General features: G+C 44.4%; 1 protein-coding gene across 2 annotated transcripts in view; it reads right to left on the bottom strand.

Moving 5' to 3' along the window:
• Nucleotides 1-8,204: 8,204 nt before the first annotated feature.
• Nucleotides 8,205-15,677, bottom strand: part of SEC22A (SEC22 homolog A, vesicle trafficking protein) — a 69,116-nt gene continuing 61,643 nt past the window's right edge. For both annotated transcript variants that reach the window (XM_082262200.1, XM_082262201.1), the window contains exon 7: nucleotides 8,205-8,451. In XM_082262200.1, coding sequence (XP_082118326.1) covers nucleotides 8,251-8,451 — 201 coding nt within the window. In that variant the 3' untranslated portion in view covers nucleotides 8,205-8,250. The remainder of the gene's footprint in view (nucleotides 8,452-15,677) is intronic.

Raw genomic sequence — 15,677 nt, 5'->3', positions numbered from 1 at the left:
ATACAGAGCTGAAGAAAGTATGTAATAAATTGGTCTTCTCTTTGTTCCCAGTCACCCACTTCTGATTATTTTGTACAGGGCCTACATGCTCAGACCTAACCTTTTTACTGTTAATATATTTGAAGAATTTTTTGGGGTTTGTCCTACTATATTTTGCAATCTGTCGTTCATTTTGAATTTTTGAGTCCTTGATTTCCTTTTTACATATTCGGTTATGTTCTTTGTAACAGTTAACCACTTTACAACCGCCCGCCGCAGATTTACTGCAGCAGGCGGCCGCTCCTGGGTGAACCGACGTAGCTCTACGTCGGTCGCGCGCAGGCAGCTAGTGGGCGAGCACGTGCCGCTGGCGGCGCGCTCCCGCCCCCGATCGTCAGCAGGGAAGCTGGCGCGAGTGTCAAGCGGCTACGATTGCCGCCTGACACCGGCGATCGCTCCCCGCTGACAGAGAAGGACGGTCGGCTGATGTAAACACAGCCATCCGTCCTTCTCCCTGAGATGATCACAGAGACCAGCTGATCCTGCTATATAGGATTGCATGTCTCTATGGCCATCTCACAAGCCCAACCCCCCCACAGTTAAAATCACTCCCCTAGGCTTACATTTAACCCCTTGATCACCAATATTAACCCCTTCCCTGCCAATGGCATTATTACAGTAACAGTGCATATTTTTAGCACTGATTACTGTAGTAATGTCACTTGTACCCCAAAAGTGTCAAAAATGTCAGTTAGGGGTCCGATTTGTCCGCCGCAATGTCGCACTCCCGCAAAAAATCACAGATCACCGCCATTACTAGTAAAAAAAAAAATGACAAATATTTCCCGTAGTTAGTAGACGCTATAACTTTTGCGCAAACCAATCAAAATACGCTTATTGGGATTTTTTTTTTGGAATGTTATAGAGCAGAATGTGAAAAATATATATATATTTTTTTTTCAAAATTGTCGCTCTTTTTTTGTTTATTGCGCAAAAAATAAAAAAAATCGCACAGGTGATCAAATACCACCAAAAGAAAGCTCTATTTGTGGGAAAGAAAGGACATCAATTTTATTAGGGTACAGTGTGGCACGACCGCGCAATTGTCCGTTAAAATAACGCAGTGCCGAATCGCAAAATATGGCCTGGTCATTAAGCAGGAAAGTCTTCCGGTCTTAAAGTGGTTTAACAACGATAGTGTTCCCTCGTTTTTATATTTTTTAAAAGCTCTTTTGTTTTTATTTATAGCTTTTTTAACTTTGGCCGTGAGCCACATATGTTTTACTTTTAGCCTTTTAAACGTATTCCCCATGGGAATATACTTTACAGTGAGTTTGCATAAAGTCTTTTCGAAAATTTCCAATTTCTGTTCTCTGCTCATCGATGCCAATATTCCCTCCCAGTCTAAATCCTGGAGAGCGGCCCTCATCCTTGGAAAATTTGCTCTCTTAAAGTTAAGTGATTTTGTATTTCCTGTATGCGTTTTTTGCTTACAGCTAACATTAAATGAAATCATATTATGGTCACTGCTACCCAGATGTTCTTTTATATGAACATTATTAATAAGCTCTGCATGGTTTGAGATTAGCAGGTCCAACAGAGCATCATTTCTAGTGGGGGCCTCAATAAACTGCACCATAAAATTGTCTTGTAATAGATTTATAAATTTTTGCCCTTTAACTTCCAGCAGTGCCATTACTCCAGTCAATGTCTGGGTAGTTAAAATCCCCCATTATTATCACTGTCCCAGCCCTTTCTATCTGTGCCAGGAGCGGAGTCTCCACCTCTTCATTAATACTGGGAGGTCTATAACAAACTCCAATGATAATCTTTGTATTACGCACACCCATGTACATTTCCACCCATACTGCTTCAGCCTCAGCACACTCTCTGTCAACTAGGTCCTCTTTTACACTCACTTTGAGATCACTTCTCACATAGAGACAGACACCACCACCCCTCCGTTTTACCCTGTCTTTCCAAAAGACAGCATAGCCAGGAATATTAAGAGCCCAGTCATGTGAAGAACGAAGCCAAGATTCAGCAATACCAATGAAGTCCTAGTTCTCCTCTTGCACCAGAGCTTCGAACTCCCCTATTTTGCTTGGCAGACTTCTGGCATTGGTGAACAAACACTTTAATTCATTGGCACAATTTGCACACTTATTTTGCATATTTTTAATTTTGGTACAAATAGTACCATTTCCAATGGTGGTTTGTAACATGGGAACCTTCTGATCCTCTGCCATAACTCTACCCCCCATCTTTCCCCAATCCACCCACCAATAGGGGGTGACCCCTGTCTGCCCCTTTATAATCTAATTCACCCTCCCCTCCTCAATCCTAGTTTAAAAACTCCTCCAGCCTTCCCATAAACCTCTCCCCTAGCACAAAAGACCCCCTTCCATTTAGGTGCAAACCATCTTTAGCATATAGGTTGCACCACAATGAAAAGTTAGCCCAGTGCTCTAAAAACACAAATCCCTCCTTCTTACACCAGGTCTTTAGCCATGCATTCAGCTCTCTAATCTCCCAATGCCTTTCCTGTGTTGTGCATGGCACAGGCAATATTTCAGAGAATATCACCTTGGAGGTCCTTCCCTTCAACTTGCAATCTAGTTCATTAAATTGGTTCTTAAGGAGCCTCCATCTTCCATATATTCTGTCATTGGTTCCAATGTGGACCAAGACAGCTGAGTCATGCCCAGCCCCTCCCAGTAATTTATCAACCCGGTCCACCACATGCCAAACCCTGGCACCAGGGAGACAGCAAACCATTCGGTTGAGGTGATCCTGGCGACAAACTATTCTATCAGTCCTTCTGATTATAGAATTCCCCAATTACCACCAACTGCCTAAGCCTACCTATAGTCCCCTCACCACCTCTAATAGACGGATTGCCCTCCCGGCTGTTAGGGATAGCAGCGACATCTAGGGCTGCCACCTCTGAGCTTGCCACCCCCACATCTTCACCCAACTTGGCAAATCTGTTAGGGTGCTCAAACCCAGGGCTGGCCTTCCTTTTCTGTGAGCCCCTACCACTCCCTCTGACTGTATTAACCCACCTTCCTGATAAACCTGACTTACCCCTCCACCCTCCCCACTAACCACCTGCTCAGCGAGCAGAGGACCCCTTTCAAGGTTGTCAGTTCTGCGCAGTGTTGCAATTTGCTCCTCCAGATCTCTAATGTGAGCTTCCAGAAGGGCAACCCACTCACATCTGTTGCAGCGGTATCCATCCTGGAGCGGTTGCTCCGTTCTTGTATACATGCGGCACACTTTGCACTGCACAAAACCTTCAATTTTGCTAGCACACATTTTCCTGGTTACAACAATACAACTAATAGAACATTTCAGATGTTACTTACTGATCAGAAGACTCCTGTTCACCTGTGAGTAGTTCCAGGAGGTGTCCCTTCATTGCAGTCCTAGCAGAGGAATCTGCAGCCTGCAAACTTTTCCCATGACAGGAGTGAGTATTGCCCTATGGTTTTGAGAAGTGGGATTATCTTCTCTATGAATAGTGTAGGACCCACTGAAAATGGGGTACTTTTGACGTAGTGGTGGGCTTAAGCACAGTATGGCCATATGGTGTGACCAAATCCCCATATTTACTTCATAAGAGCAGGTGTTTTTAAACAGCCTTGCAAGATTTGAAAACCAATTTTTTTTCTGTGTATGTGTGTGCTAATATATTGTTCAATTTGTATATTGGTCTTTTAGCAGCACCAGCCAGAGAAGTGTGCGTTTTAGGGTGTGCCCCCCAATATCTTTTTTGTTACTGGTCAGAAGACTCCAGTCAAATCTCCTGCTTTAAACTCTGGTTTTTAAGTCACCACTTAGTCAAGGTCCACTTGCTCAGAGATCCAGCAAGCAAAAAGGTGGCAAGCTAAAAAAAAGAGCAAGGTCAGAAAGGAATCCTGCAGAAATTTAAATAGCACCTGAAGCACCTGAGACCAATTAACCACTCCCCTTAATTAGTAGTCTGAAGGAAGGAAAGAAAGAAAGAAAAAAAATGCATTTAAAAATTGACAGAAAAAAAAAAACCAAAAAAAGGAAAGAGCCCCTTAGAATGCAAACATCAGTCACCAGCAGTCAAAAGCAAAACTGTTCATCATTCTCCACTAAAATGTCCCACTCTTCAGCCTCCAAACAGCAAATCTGGCACGTGATATAAAGATCTATATAGAGGAATCAGGACCTCCTTCTTCCTGCTGGGGACCCCTCTAGTGATATAAAGATCTATATAGAGGAATCAGGACCTCCTTCCTCCTGCTGGTGATCCCTCTAGTGATATAAAGATCTATATAGAGGAATCAGGACCTCCTTCCTCCTGATGGGGACCCCTCTAGTGATATAAAGATCTCTATAGAGGAATCAGGACCTCCTTCCTCCTGCTGGGGACCCCTCTAGTGATATAAAGATCTATATAGAGGAATCAGGACCTTCCATCCTCCTGCTGGTGATCCCTCTAGTGATATAAAGATCTATATAGAGGAATCAGGACCTCCTTCCTCCTGCTGGGGACCCCTCTAGTGATATAAAGATCTATATAGAGGAATCAGGACCTCCTTCCTCCTGCTGGGGACCTCTCTAGTGATATAAAGATCTATATAGAGGAATCAGGACCTCCTTCCCCCTGCTGGGGACCTCTCTAGTGATATAAAGATCTATATAGAGGAATCAGGACCTCCTTCCCCCTGCTGGGGATCCCTCTAGTAATATAAAGATCTATATAGAGGAATCAGGACCTCCTTCCTCCAGCTGGGGACCCCTCTAGTGATATAAAGATCTATATAGAGGAAGCAGGACCCCCTTCCTCCTGCTGGGGACCCCTCTAGTAATATAAAGATCTATATAGAGGAATCAGGACCTCCTTCCTCCTGCTGGGGACCTCTCTAGTGATATAAAGATCTATATAGAGGAATCAGGACCTCCTTCCCCCTGCTGGGGATCCCTCTAGTAATATAAAGATCTATATAGAGGAATCAGGACCTCCTTCCTCCAGCTGGGGACCCCTCTAGTGATATAAAGATCTATATAGAGGAAGCAGGACCCCCTTCCTCCTGCTGGGGACCCCTCTAGTAATATAAAGATCTATATAGAGGAATCAGGACCTCCTTCCTCCTGCTGGGGACCCCTCTAGTGATATAAAGATCTATATAGAGGAATCAGGACCTCCTTCCTCCTGCTGGGGACCCCTCTAGTGATATAAAGATCTATATAGAGGAATCAGGACCCCCTTCCTCCTGCCAATGACCCCTCTAATGATATAAAGATCTATATAGAGGAATCAGGACCCCCTTCCTCCTGCCAATGACCCCTCTAGTGATATAAAGATCTATATAGAGGAATCAGGACCTCCTTCCTCCTGCTGGGGACCCCTCTAGTGATATAAAGATCTATATAGAGGAATCAGGACCTCCTTCTTCCTGCTGGGGACCCCTCTAGTGATATAAAGATCTATATAGAGGAATCAGGACCTCCTTCCTCTTGCTGGTGACCCCTCTAGTGATATAAAGATCTATACATAGGAATCAGGACCTTCATCCTCCTGCTGGTGACCCCTCTAGTGATATAAAGATCTATATAGAGGAATCAGGACCTTCTTCCTCCTGCTGGTGACCCCTCCAGTGATATAAAGGTCTATATAGAGGAATCAGGACCTCCTTCCTCTTGCTGGTGACCCCTCTAGTTATATAAAAATCAATATAGAGGAATCAGGACCTTCATCCTCCTGCTGGTGACCCCTCAAGTGATATAATGATCACAATAGAGGAATAGGGACCTCCTTGCTCCTGCTAGTGATCCCTCTATTGATAATTAAACTATTAAACAGAGGAAAATCCCAAACTGAGTGTCCTAATGGGGGACACCAATTCTGGTGACTACGAAAGATATTCCTTGCTTTCGAGGGATTCCCTCTCACTTCCTGTTGTCGTTATGGGACAGTGATATAAAGATCTATATAGAGGAATTGGGACCTCCTTCCTCCTGCTGGTGATCCCTCTAGTGATATAAAGATCTACAGTGGGTACGGAAAGTATTCAGACCCCCTTAAATTTTTCACTCTTTGTTATATTGCAGCCATTTGCTAAAATCATTTAAGTTCATTCTTCTTCCTCATGAATGTACACATAGCACCCCATACTGACAGAAAAACACAGAATTGTTGACATTGTTGCAGATTTATTAAAAAAGAAAAACTGAAATATCACATGGTCCTAAGTATTCAGACCCTTTGCTGTGACACTCATATATTTAACTCAGGTGCTTTCCATTTCTTCTGATCATCCTTGAGATGGTTCTGCACCTTCATTTGAGTCCAGCTGTGTTTGATTATACTGATTGGACTTGATTAGGAAAGCCACACACCTGTCTATATAAGACCTTCCAGATCACAATGCATGTCAGAGCAAATGAGAATCATGAGGTCAAAGGAACTGCCTGAAGAGCTCAGAGACAGAATTGTGGCAAGGCACAGATCTGGCCAAGGTTACAAAAAGATTTCTGCTGCACTTAAGGTTCCTAAGAGCACAGTGGCCTCCATAATCCTCAACTGGAAGATGTTTGGTGACGACCAGAACCCTTCCTAGAGCTGGCCGTCCGGCCAAACTGAGCTATCGGGGGAGAAGAGCCTTGGTGAGAGAGGTAAAGAAGAACCCAAAGATCACTGTGGCTGAGCTCCAGAGATGCAGTCAGGAGATGGGAGAAAGTTGTAGAAAGTCAACTATCACTGCAGCCCTCCACCAGTCGGGGCTTTATGGCAGAGTGGCCCGACGGAAGCCTCTCCTCAGTGTAAGACACATGAAAGCCCGCATGGAGATTGCTAAAAAACACCTGAAGGACTCCAAGATGGTGAGAAATAAGATTCTCTGGTCTGATGAGACCAAAATAGAACTTTTTGGCCTTAATTCTAAGCGGTATGTGTGGAGAAAACCAGGCACTGCTCATCACCTGTCCAATACAGTCTCAACAGTGAAGCATGGTGGTGGCAGTATCATGCTGTGGGGGTGTTTTTCAGCTGCAGGGACAGGACGACTGGTTGTAATCGAAGGAAAGATGAATGCGGCCAAGTACAGGGATATCCTGGACAAAAACCTTCTCCAGAGTGCTCTGGACCTCAGACTGGGCCGAAGGTTTACCTTCCAACAAGACAATGACCCTAAGCACACAGCTAAAATAACGAAGGAGTGGCTTCACAACAACTCCGTGACTGTTCTTGAATGGCCCAGCCAGAGCCCTGACTTAAACCCAATTGAGCATCTCTGGAGAGACCTAAAAAATGGCTGTCCACCAACGTTTACCATTCAACCTGACAGAACTGGAGAGGATCTGCAAGGAGGAATGGCAGAGGATCCCCAAATCCAGGTGTGAAAGACTTGTTGCATCTTTCCCAAAAAGACTCCTGGCTGTATTAGATCAAAAGGGGGCTTCTACTAAATACTGAGCAAAGGGTCTGAATACTTAGGACCATGTGATATTTCAGTTTTTCTTTTTTAATAAATCTGCAACAATGTCAACAATTCTGTGTTTTTCTGTCAGTATGGGGTGCTATGTGTACATTCATGAGGAAGAAGAATGAACTTAAATGATTTTAGCAAATGGCTGCAATATAACGAGTGAAAAATTTAAGGGGGTCTGAATACTTTCCGTACCCACTGTATATAGAGGAATTGGGACCTCCTTCCTCCTGCTAGTGACCCCTCTGATAATTAAACTATTAAATAGAGGAAAATCCCAAACTGAGTGTCCTAATGGAAGACACTAATTCTGGTGACTACGAAGGATGTTCCTTGCTTTCGAGGGATTTCCTCTCACTTCCTGTTGTCGTTTTGGGATAGGAAGTGAAGGGAAATCTCCCCAATTTGACACAGAAGGAAAAAAAAAAAAAAAAAAAAAAAAACAGAAGCTATAACCCTCCTATACTCTATCCAAAATAAAAGAAGTTTTTCCTTTAAATGTTCCTCTAAACCTGCTGCAGAATAAGTTGGTGCCATATAAATACATTATGATTTTCACAAGACAATATCTGTACAGAATGGCTTTATTAGTTAGAAATGCAATAAAACTGCCTTACAAAGGCAATAACTCAGGGTGCCAACAAAATATAATATACACCATCCCTGGTCCCAATATATCGCCTCTCTGCTGCGTCCAGGACTCAACTTTCACCATGAGAGGTGAAGGAGGAAAACACCCCCCCCCCCCCCCCCCACAAAAAAAAAAAACAGGCAAAATGGAACCAAACCAAAAAGCCGCGTTGAAGAATCAGACGTTGTAGTCGGGGGATTTGCTCTGTGGCTGTCTTAGTCGGATCTGGAGGGTGGTGAAGGCCCCGACCGTGACATGGAAGAAAAGCTGCCATATATTCCGCAGTTCATGAAGATACAAATTGCACAGACAGATCAGTCCAAACGCCAAAAAAGATTTCATGTTGCGCCAACTTGTGCCGTATACAAATAAGTAACACTGGAAGACAGAATACAGAGATAAGGGTGAGAAATGCCAGGCTCAGTCATTTCATAGAGGCTGTCTAGGAACGTTCTCATCTCCCCAGATCATGGTGTAGCTCAGCCCAACATGGAGGAACCCTTGGAGTAACTTTCAGGCCTCAGGGAAACCCTATTAATAAATAATACATCTCCAGCTCACAGTACATTGGCATTTACAGTATGGAGAACCATACATACATACATACATAAAAAGAAAAGAAATGTGGAGCACTTTGTGCACTCAACACCCAATCTATGACCATTCTTTTCGGCAATAATAGTAATGAAAAGTAAAATATAATAATGAAGACTGAAAAAAAAATGCAGAGAAAATTACATATAGTTACATAGTTTGTGAGGTTGAAAAAAGACATCAGTCCATCCAGTTCAACCTATGATGTGTGTGTGTGTTTGCTGTTAACCGTACATTGTATACCCCCTGTATGTTGTACATTGTATACCCCTGTATGTTGTACATTGTATACCCCCTGTATGTTGTACATTGTATACCCCTGTATGTTGTACATTGTATACTCCTGTATGTTGTACATTGTATACCCCCTGTATGTTGTACATTGTATACCCCCTGTATGTTGTACATTGTATACCCCCTGTATGTTGTACATTGTATACCCCCTGTATGTTGTACATTGTATACCCCCTGTATGTTGTACATTGTATACCCCTGTATGTTGTACATTGTATACCCCTGTATGTTGTACATTGTATACCCCCTGTATGTTGTACATTGTATACCCCTGTATGTTGTACATTGTATACCCCTGTATGTTGTACATTGTATACCCCCTGTATGTTGTACATTGTATACCCCCTGTATGTTGTACATTGTATACCCCCTGTATGTTGTACATTGTATACCCCCTGTATGTTGTACATTGTATACCCCCTGTATGTTGTACATTGTACACCCCTGTATGTTGTACATTGTACACCCCTGTATGTTCTACATTGTACACCCCTGTATGTTCTACATTTTATACCCCTGTATGTTCTACATTGTATACCCCTGTATGTTCTACATTGTATACCCCTGTATGTTCTACATTGTATACCCCTGTATGTTGTGGTCTTTAAGGTGCCCATCTAATAGTTTTTTGAAACTATCAATGCTCCCTGCTGATACGACTGCTTGTGGAGGAGAATTCCACATCCTTGCTGCTCTGACAGTGAAGAACCCCCTGCATATTTTAAGGTTAAACCGCCTTTCCTCTAGTTTTAGTGAGTGGCCACGTGTCTTATTGTATTCCCTTACTCTGAATAGTTTGTTCCTTATGCTAGGGTCGCCAGTACAGTATTTGTACATTGATATCATATCCCCCCTCAATCGTCTTCTCCAGAGAGAATAAGTTCAGTGCTTGTAATCTTTCCTCATAGCTGATGTCCTCCATTCCCCTAATTATTTTTGTTGCCCTTCTCTGGACTCTCTCCAGTTCCAGCACATCCTTCCTGAGGACCGGTGCCCAGAACTGGACAGAATACTCCAGATGTGGCCGGACCAGAGTCTTGTAGAATGGGAGAATAATCTCTTTATTTCTGGAGTGAATCCCCTTTTTTTTTTTTTATACATCCCAATATTCTGTTGGCTTTGCTTGCAGCAGCTTGGCATTGCATGCCACTGCCAAGCCTGTTGTCTACCAGGACCCCCAGGTCCTTTTCCATCCTAGACTCACCCAGAGGTTCCCCCCCTAGTTAGTAGCTTGCTTTCTGGTTTCTGCCACCCAAGTGCATTACTTTACATTTTTCAACATTAATCCTCATCTGCCATGTAGTTGCCCACCCCATTATTATGTTCAGGTCCGCTTGTAAGGTTTCCACATCCTGCCCAGAAGATATTGGCATGCTTAGTTTAGTATCATCCACAAATACTGAGATTGTACTAGATATCCCCTCCTCTAGATCATTTATGAATAAATTAAACAGGATTGGCCCCAGGACAGAACCCTGGGGGACCCCACTTTCCACACCCGCCCAATCCGAGTACTCCCCATTAATCACCACCCTCTGTACTCTCCCATGGAGCCAGTTCTCTATCCAGGTACTCACCTTATGGGCCATACCTACCTTCCTTAGTTTGTACAGTAAGCGTTTGTGGGGAACGGTGTCAAAGGCCTTTGCAAAGTCCAGATACACCACATCCACAGGCTTTCCTTTATCTAGGTGGCAGCTCACTTCATCGTAGAAGGTTAATAGATTGGTTTGGCAAGAACGATTTTTCATGAATCCATGCTGATTACTACTAATAATACCATCTTCATTACTAAAGTCTTGTATGTGGTCCCTTAACATCCCCTCCAAAATCTTGCAGACTACAGATGTTAGGCTGACCGGCCTATAGTTACCCGGGATATATCTCGGCCCCTTCTTTTGAAATATTGGTACCACGTTGGTTTTTTCAAATCCGCTGGCACCATACCCGTCTGTAAACTATCCTTAAAGATCAAGAATAATGATCTGGCAATCACCTGGCTGAGCCCATTAAGAACCCTCGGGTGCAAGCCATCGGTCCTGGTGATTTATATATGTTAAGTTTCTCTAATTTAGTTCTAAGTTAAATTGTAATGTTACTTTACACTGGCGGTCAGTGAAATGCTCCGTTACATCGCTGGTCAGTGAAAAAAAAGCCCCCAAACTGGTGGTTAGTGGGAGAATGACCACCATACAAGAGATGGTTAACCAGTTTTGCACCGGGAGGATTTTCCCCCTTAATGACCAGGCCATTATTTTGCGATTCGGCACTGCGTTACTTTAACGAACAATTGTGCGGTCAAGCGATGCTGTACTCAAAATTGATGTCCTTTTTTCCCCACAAATAAAGCTTTATTTGGTGGTATTTAATCACCGGTGCGATTTTTATTTTTTGCGCTATAAACAAAAAAAGAGCGACAATTCTGAGAAAAAAAAAAAACAATATTTTTCACTTTCCGCTATATAACATTCCCCCCCCCCCCCCCCCCCCCAAAAAAAATTAAAAAATCTAATTTTTTCATCCTTTTAGGCCAAATTGTATTCTGCTACATATTTTTGGTTAAAAAAAAAAAAAAAAAAAAAAAAAAAATCGCAATAAGCGTATTTTGATTGGTTTGCGCAAAAGTTATTGCGTTTACTAACTACAGGAAACATGTAATTTTTATTGTTTTTATTTTTTTTTACTAGTAATGGCGGCGATCTGCGATTTTCAGCGGGATTGCAGCGGACAGATCGGACCTCTAACTGACATTTTTGACACTTTTGGGGGGACCAGTGACATTACTACAGTAATCAGTGCTAAAAATATGCACTGTTACTATACTAATGACACTGGCAGGGAAGGGGTTAACACTGTGGGTGATCAAGGGGTTAAATGTGAGCCTAGGGGAGCGATTCTAACTTTATGGGGGCGGGGCTTATGGAATGATCATAGAGACCTGTGATCCTATATAGAAGGAGCTCTGTGATCATTCCAGGGAGAAGAACGGTCAGCTGTGTTTACAACATCCGACCGTTCTTCTCTCTCAGCGGGGAGTGATCGCGGGTGTCAGGTGGCAATCGGAGCCGCCTGCCCCGTGCATCGGAGTCCCTGCTGCCGAGTGGGGGCAGGAGCGCGCTGGTGGCGGCGCTCGCCCCCTAGCTGCAGGCGCGCGACCTACGTCGTTTCGTGCAGGAGGACCGCCTTGCCGCAGTATATATATGCGGTGGGCGGTCCAGAACTGGTTAAAGAATAAGTTTACCTTTTGTAACATATTACACCCATATTCAGTAACATGATATGAAAAGGACCGGCCCCTGGTCCCCCATTTTGATAGCTAGCGGGGGATTCCCATCCCCACCGCTGTCAATTTATTAAAAAAATATGAGGCTGTGGGGGGCTCTGCCCACCAGGCCACGTCACTCATTCACTGTGTTCTCTGAATGGTAAACTACAATTCCCAACAGCCTTTGCGACCGTCAGCATGTAGTTCTCAATGAACTACCAATGCGGTGTTGAGCGTTGTGGTATTCTTCATTGAGTCTTCCTGTCAATTATGTAAATAAAGTGGTTTACTGGTTGCTAGACTATGAGGCTGCTTTGCTTTTGTGCCTTTTAGGGCCTGGCCTTTTGGCTTAGTCCGGGGGCAATTTTTGCTTACCAGGCTTCAGGGCCCGGCCACTGCACATTTGGCACGGCCAATTTTTTATTTTCTATTTATTTTTCTCCCACTGTTTGTCACTTTCGTGTGTGTTTTCATGGATTGTAGGGTGTGAGTCCTCGGGTTTACCCTGAAGTCTAGGGGGGGGGGGGCGAGGATGTGTTGCCCTCAGGTTCCTGCCTCTGGGGGGTCTCTCTTTGGGAGAGCCCCTTGACCTAGTATTCGGGGTCGGCTTCGGCTTGCCTGAAGAATGGGGTCTGCCAGGCCTTCTGGCTAGGCAGACCATGTAAACCCTTTGTCCCTGTCAGGAGCCTGGCGCCCCGGGGGAATCAGGGTCGAAGTCCTACCCCTTCGGGGGGTGGACTAAAGCACACGCTTAACCACTTAAGCCCCGGAGGATTTGGCTGCTCAAAGACCAGGGCCTATTTTGCGATTCGGCACTGCGTGACTTTAACGGACAATTGCGCGGTCGTGCGACGCTGTACCCAAATAAAATTGACGTCCTGTTTTTCCCCACAAACAGAGCTTTCTTTTGGTGGTATCCGATCACCTGTGCGATTTTTACTTTTTGCGCTATAAACAAAAAAGAGCAAAAATTTTTGAAAAAATAACAATACTTTTCACATTTTTTTATATGAAATTCCCCAAAAAAATTTAAAAATCAAAATTTTTTTACATTTTAGGCCAATTTGTTTTCTGCTACATATGTTTGGTAAAAAAAAAAAAAAAAAAAAAAAAAAAAATCGCAATAAGCGTATTTTGATTGGTTTGCGCAAAAGTTATTGCGTCTATTTAACTACGGGAAAGATTTGTTGTTTTTATGGTTTTTTTTTTTACTAGTAATGGCGGCAATCTGCGATTTTTTTTGTGGGACTGCGACATTGCGGCGGACAGATCGGACCCCTGACTGACATTTTTGACACTTTTGGGGGTACCAGTGACATTACTACAGTAATCAGTGCTATAAATATGCACTGTTACTGTAAAAATGACACTGGCAGGGAAGGGGTTAACTTTATTAAAGATCAAGGGGTTAAGTGTGACCCTAGGGGCGTGATTCTAACTGTAAAGGGGGCGTGGCTAGTGATGCAACCACAGAGACATGATTCTACATAGCAGGATCGTATGACCTCTGCAGTTACACCAGGGAGAATGACAGACGGCTTTGTTTACTTCAGCCGTCTGCCTTTCTCCCTGTCCAGCGGGAGATCGTGAGTGACCAGTGGACATCGGAGCCGCCGGTCACTCGCGCGGGGAAGGCAGTGAATGAGCGGGGGCTGGAGCGCGCCCCCTAGAGGCTCGCGTGCGAGCGACGTAGCCCTACGTCGTTTTGCCTGTAGGGTGCTGACTGCCGCCGTAAATGGTTGTGTGGCGGTCGGCAAGTGGTTAAGTGCACTTTTCAGCGTGTGGTCACATGCACGTTTTGTGTTCACTTACTGTTTTTTTCGTTGGAGGTTTTTGCAGCACCGCGGACTTAAAAAAAAAAAAAAGAGGCTGCTTTGATTCCTTGGAGGTCATTCAATGCTACCTGGGTGACTAGAAAATGGGTCCAAGGAGGAGAAATATTAATATTAAATGCTTCCTGTCAATGAGTATCTGCTTGTACGTACGACGTATGAGCAACAGTGACAATGACAGATCTGCAGGAGTCCTGCATGGTTCCACCGATCTGCTGATTGCTGGTGCAATACTTTCCAGGCTCCCAAAACACAAAACAGTAAATGCACAGTTTTTAACATGCAAAATAAATGTTATTTTTTGCTAAAATGAAAAGTCTTTGTAGGCTTAAGCAGTCTTTTAGTGCCCACAGGGGCTTGTTTAGGCTGCGGAGAGTCAGGTGCTGCTAGGCAAAGACTACTTCTCTCTGCATCAATCAGTATGTTCACAGTAGAGCGCATTTGGCAGGAATCCATATCTTCAGGTTCATAAAATGCAGGGAAGGAAAATCCTCTCCTCTCTCCACTACAAAATCAATGTCATTAATTTTTTTCCTCCATAATATCCTCAGGTAAAGAAGGTTTCACCTTTGACCCCTGAACAGGATCAGGGGAAATAGAGGATGTATAGAGTTTCTGGCCTCTGAAAGCCGAAGGTTTTAGAAATGCAAAGTTTCTGAAAGAATTTAGGCACAGCGCCAAAAATCTACTTTTGTCAGACCGGCTGCATTGTGCATTCCAGAGAGAGACCCAGATAAGGGGTAGAGTGTCAATATAGGACACAAGGGAACAGCTATTATCACCCTAAGCAGTGCTCTGAGTTTCTAGTAGGCCGCCTGTAGAACGCATGCTATTTTCCCATTTTCTCCCAGCTCCCTTAGGCACGTGATATGCCATTGCTAAGTGAGGGGATCCCCAGTGGGGTATTCATGGAATAGAGTTTAGAATGGATGGAGTTTTGCATGTCCAGATACAAGAGCCCTATAAGCGAGGAGCTGACTGTGTTCCTGTGGTTGTGATACTGTAGAACACGTGACAAACACAAGGCCTGCGGGCCTGAAACTGGCCGTCCAGGCCATTATATGTGGCCCTCGCACCTCTCCTGCAGCTGCGGCACCCCCGTTATCTCCACCCCCACTTTGTCTCAGCAATCGGCAGCAGAGAGGAGAACAGGACTCCTCCACCGGATCCTGCACTTTTCTGAACAGCCAGGGAGAGGGTCTTCTGTGCCCCTGTCTCAGCAGAAAGGAGGACAGAACTCCTCCTTCAGATCCTGCGCCTCTCTGCGCAGCCACAACACATCCTTGTCTCCGCCTCTCCTGGTCTCAGCATTCAGCAGACTCAGGCAGCCGACTTCTGACCTCCTCCAGATTCTGCACTTTCTGCTTCCCAGCTTCAGCCCCAGCTTCTTCCAGGCAGCTGATAAGTGGGTGCACTGTGATATAGGAGGTTTGGGGACTCTTGACATCTGATGTAAGGGGGGTGAGGTGCTCTGGACTTCTAGTCTTTCAGATACCGGCCCATTGAGGGCAACCATAATGCTGATGTGGCCCACAATTAAATGGAGTTGGACACCTCTGCTGTAGAAGATGGCAACAGAAGTGCGGCAATGTTCTGTGTGCACCATCCAGGTGATGGAA

This window comes from Pelophylax lessonae, assembly GCF_965119305.1.
Source record: "Pelophylax lessonae genome assembly, chromosome: 6".
In the NCBI taxonomy this organism is placed as follows: Eukaryota; Metazoa; Chordata; class Amphibia; order Anura; family Ranidae; genus Pelophylax; species Pelophylax lessonae.
Note: the sequence above shows the minus strand (reverse complement) of the source record. Positions and strands in the feature narration are given on the sequence as shown.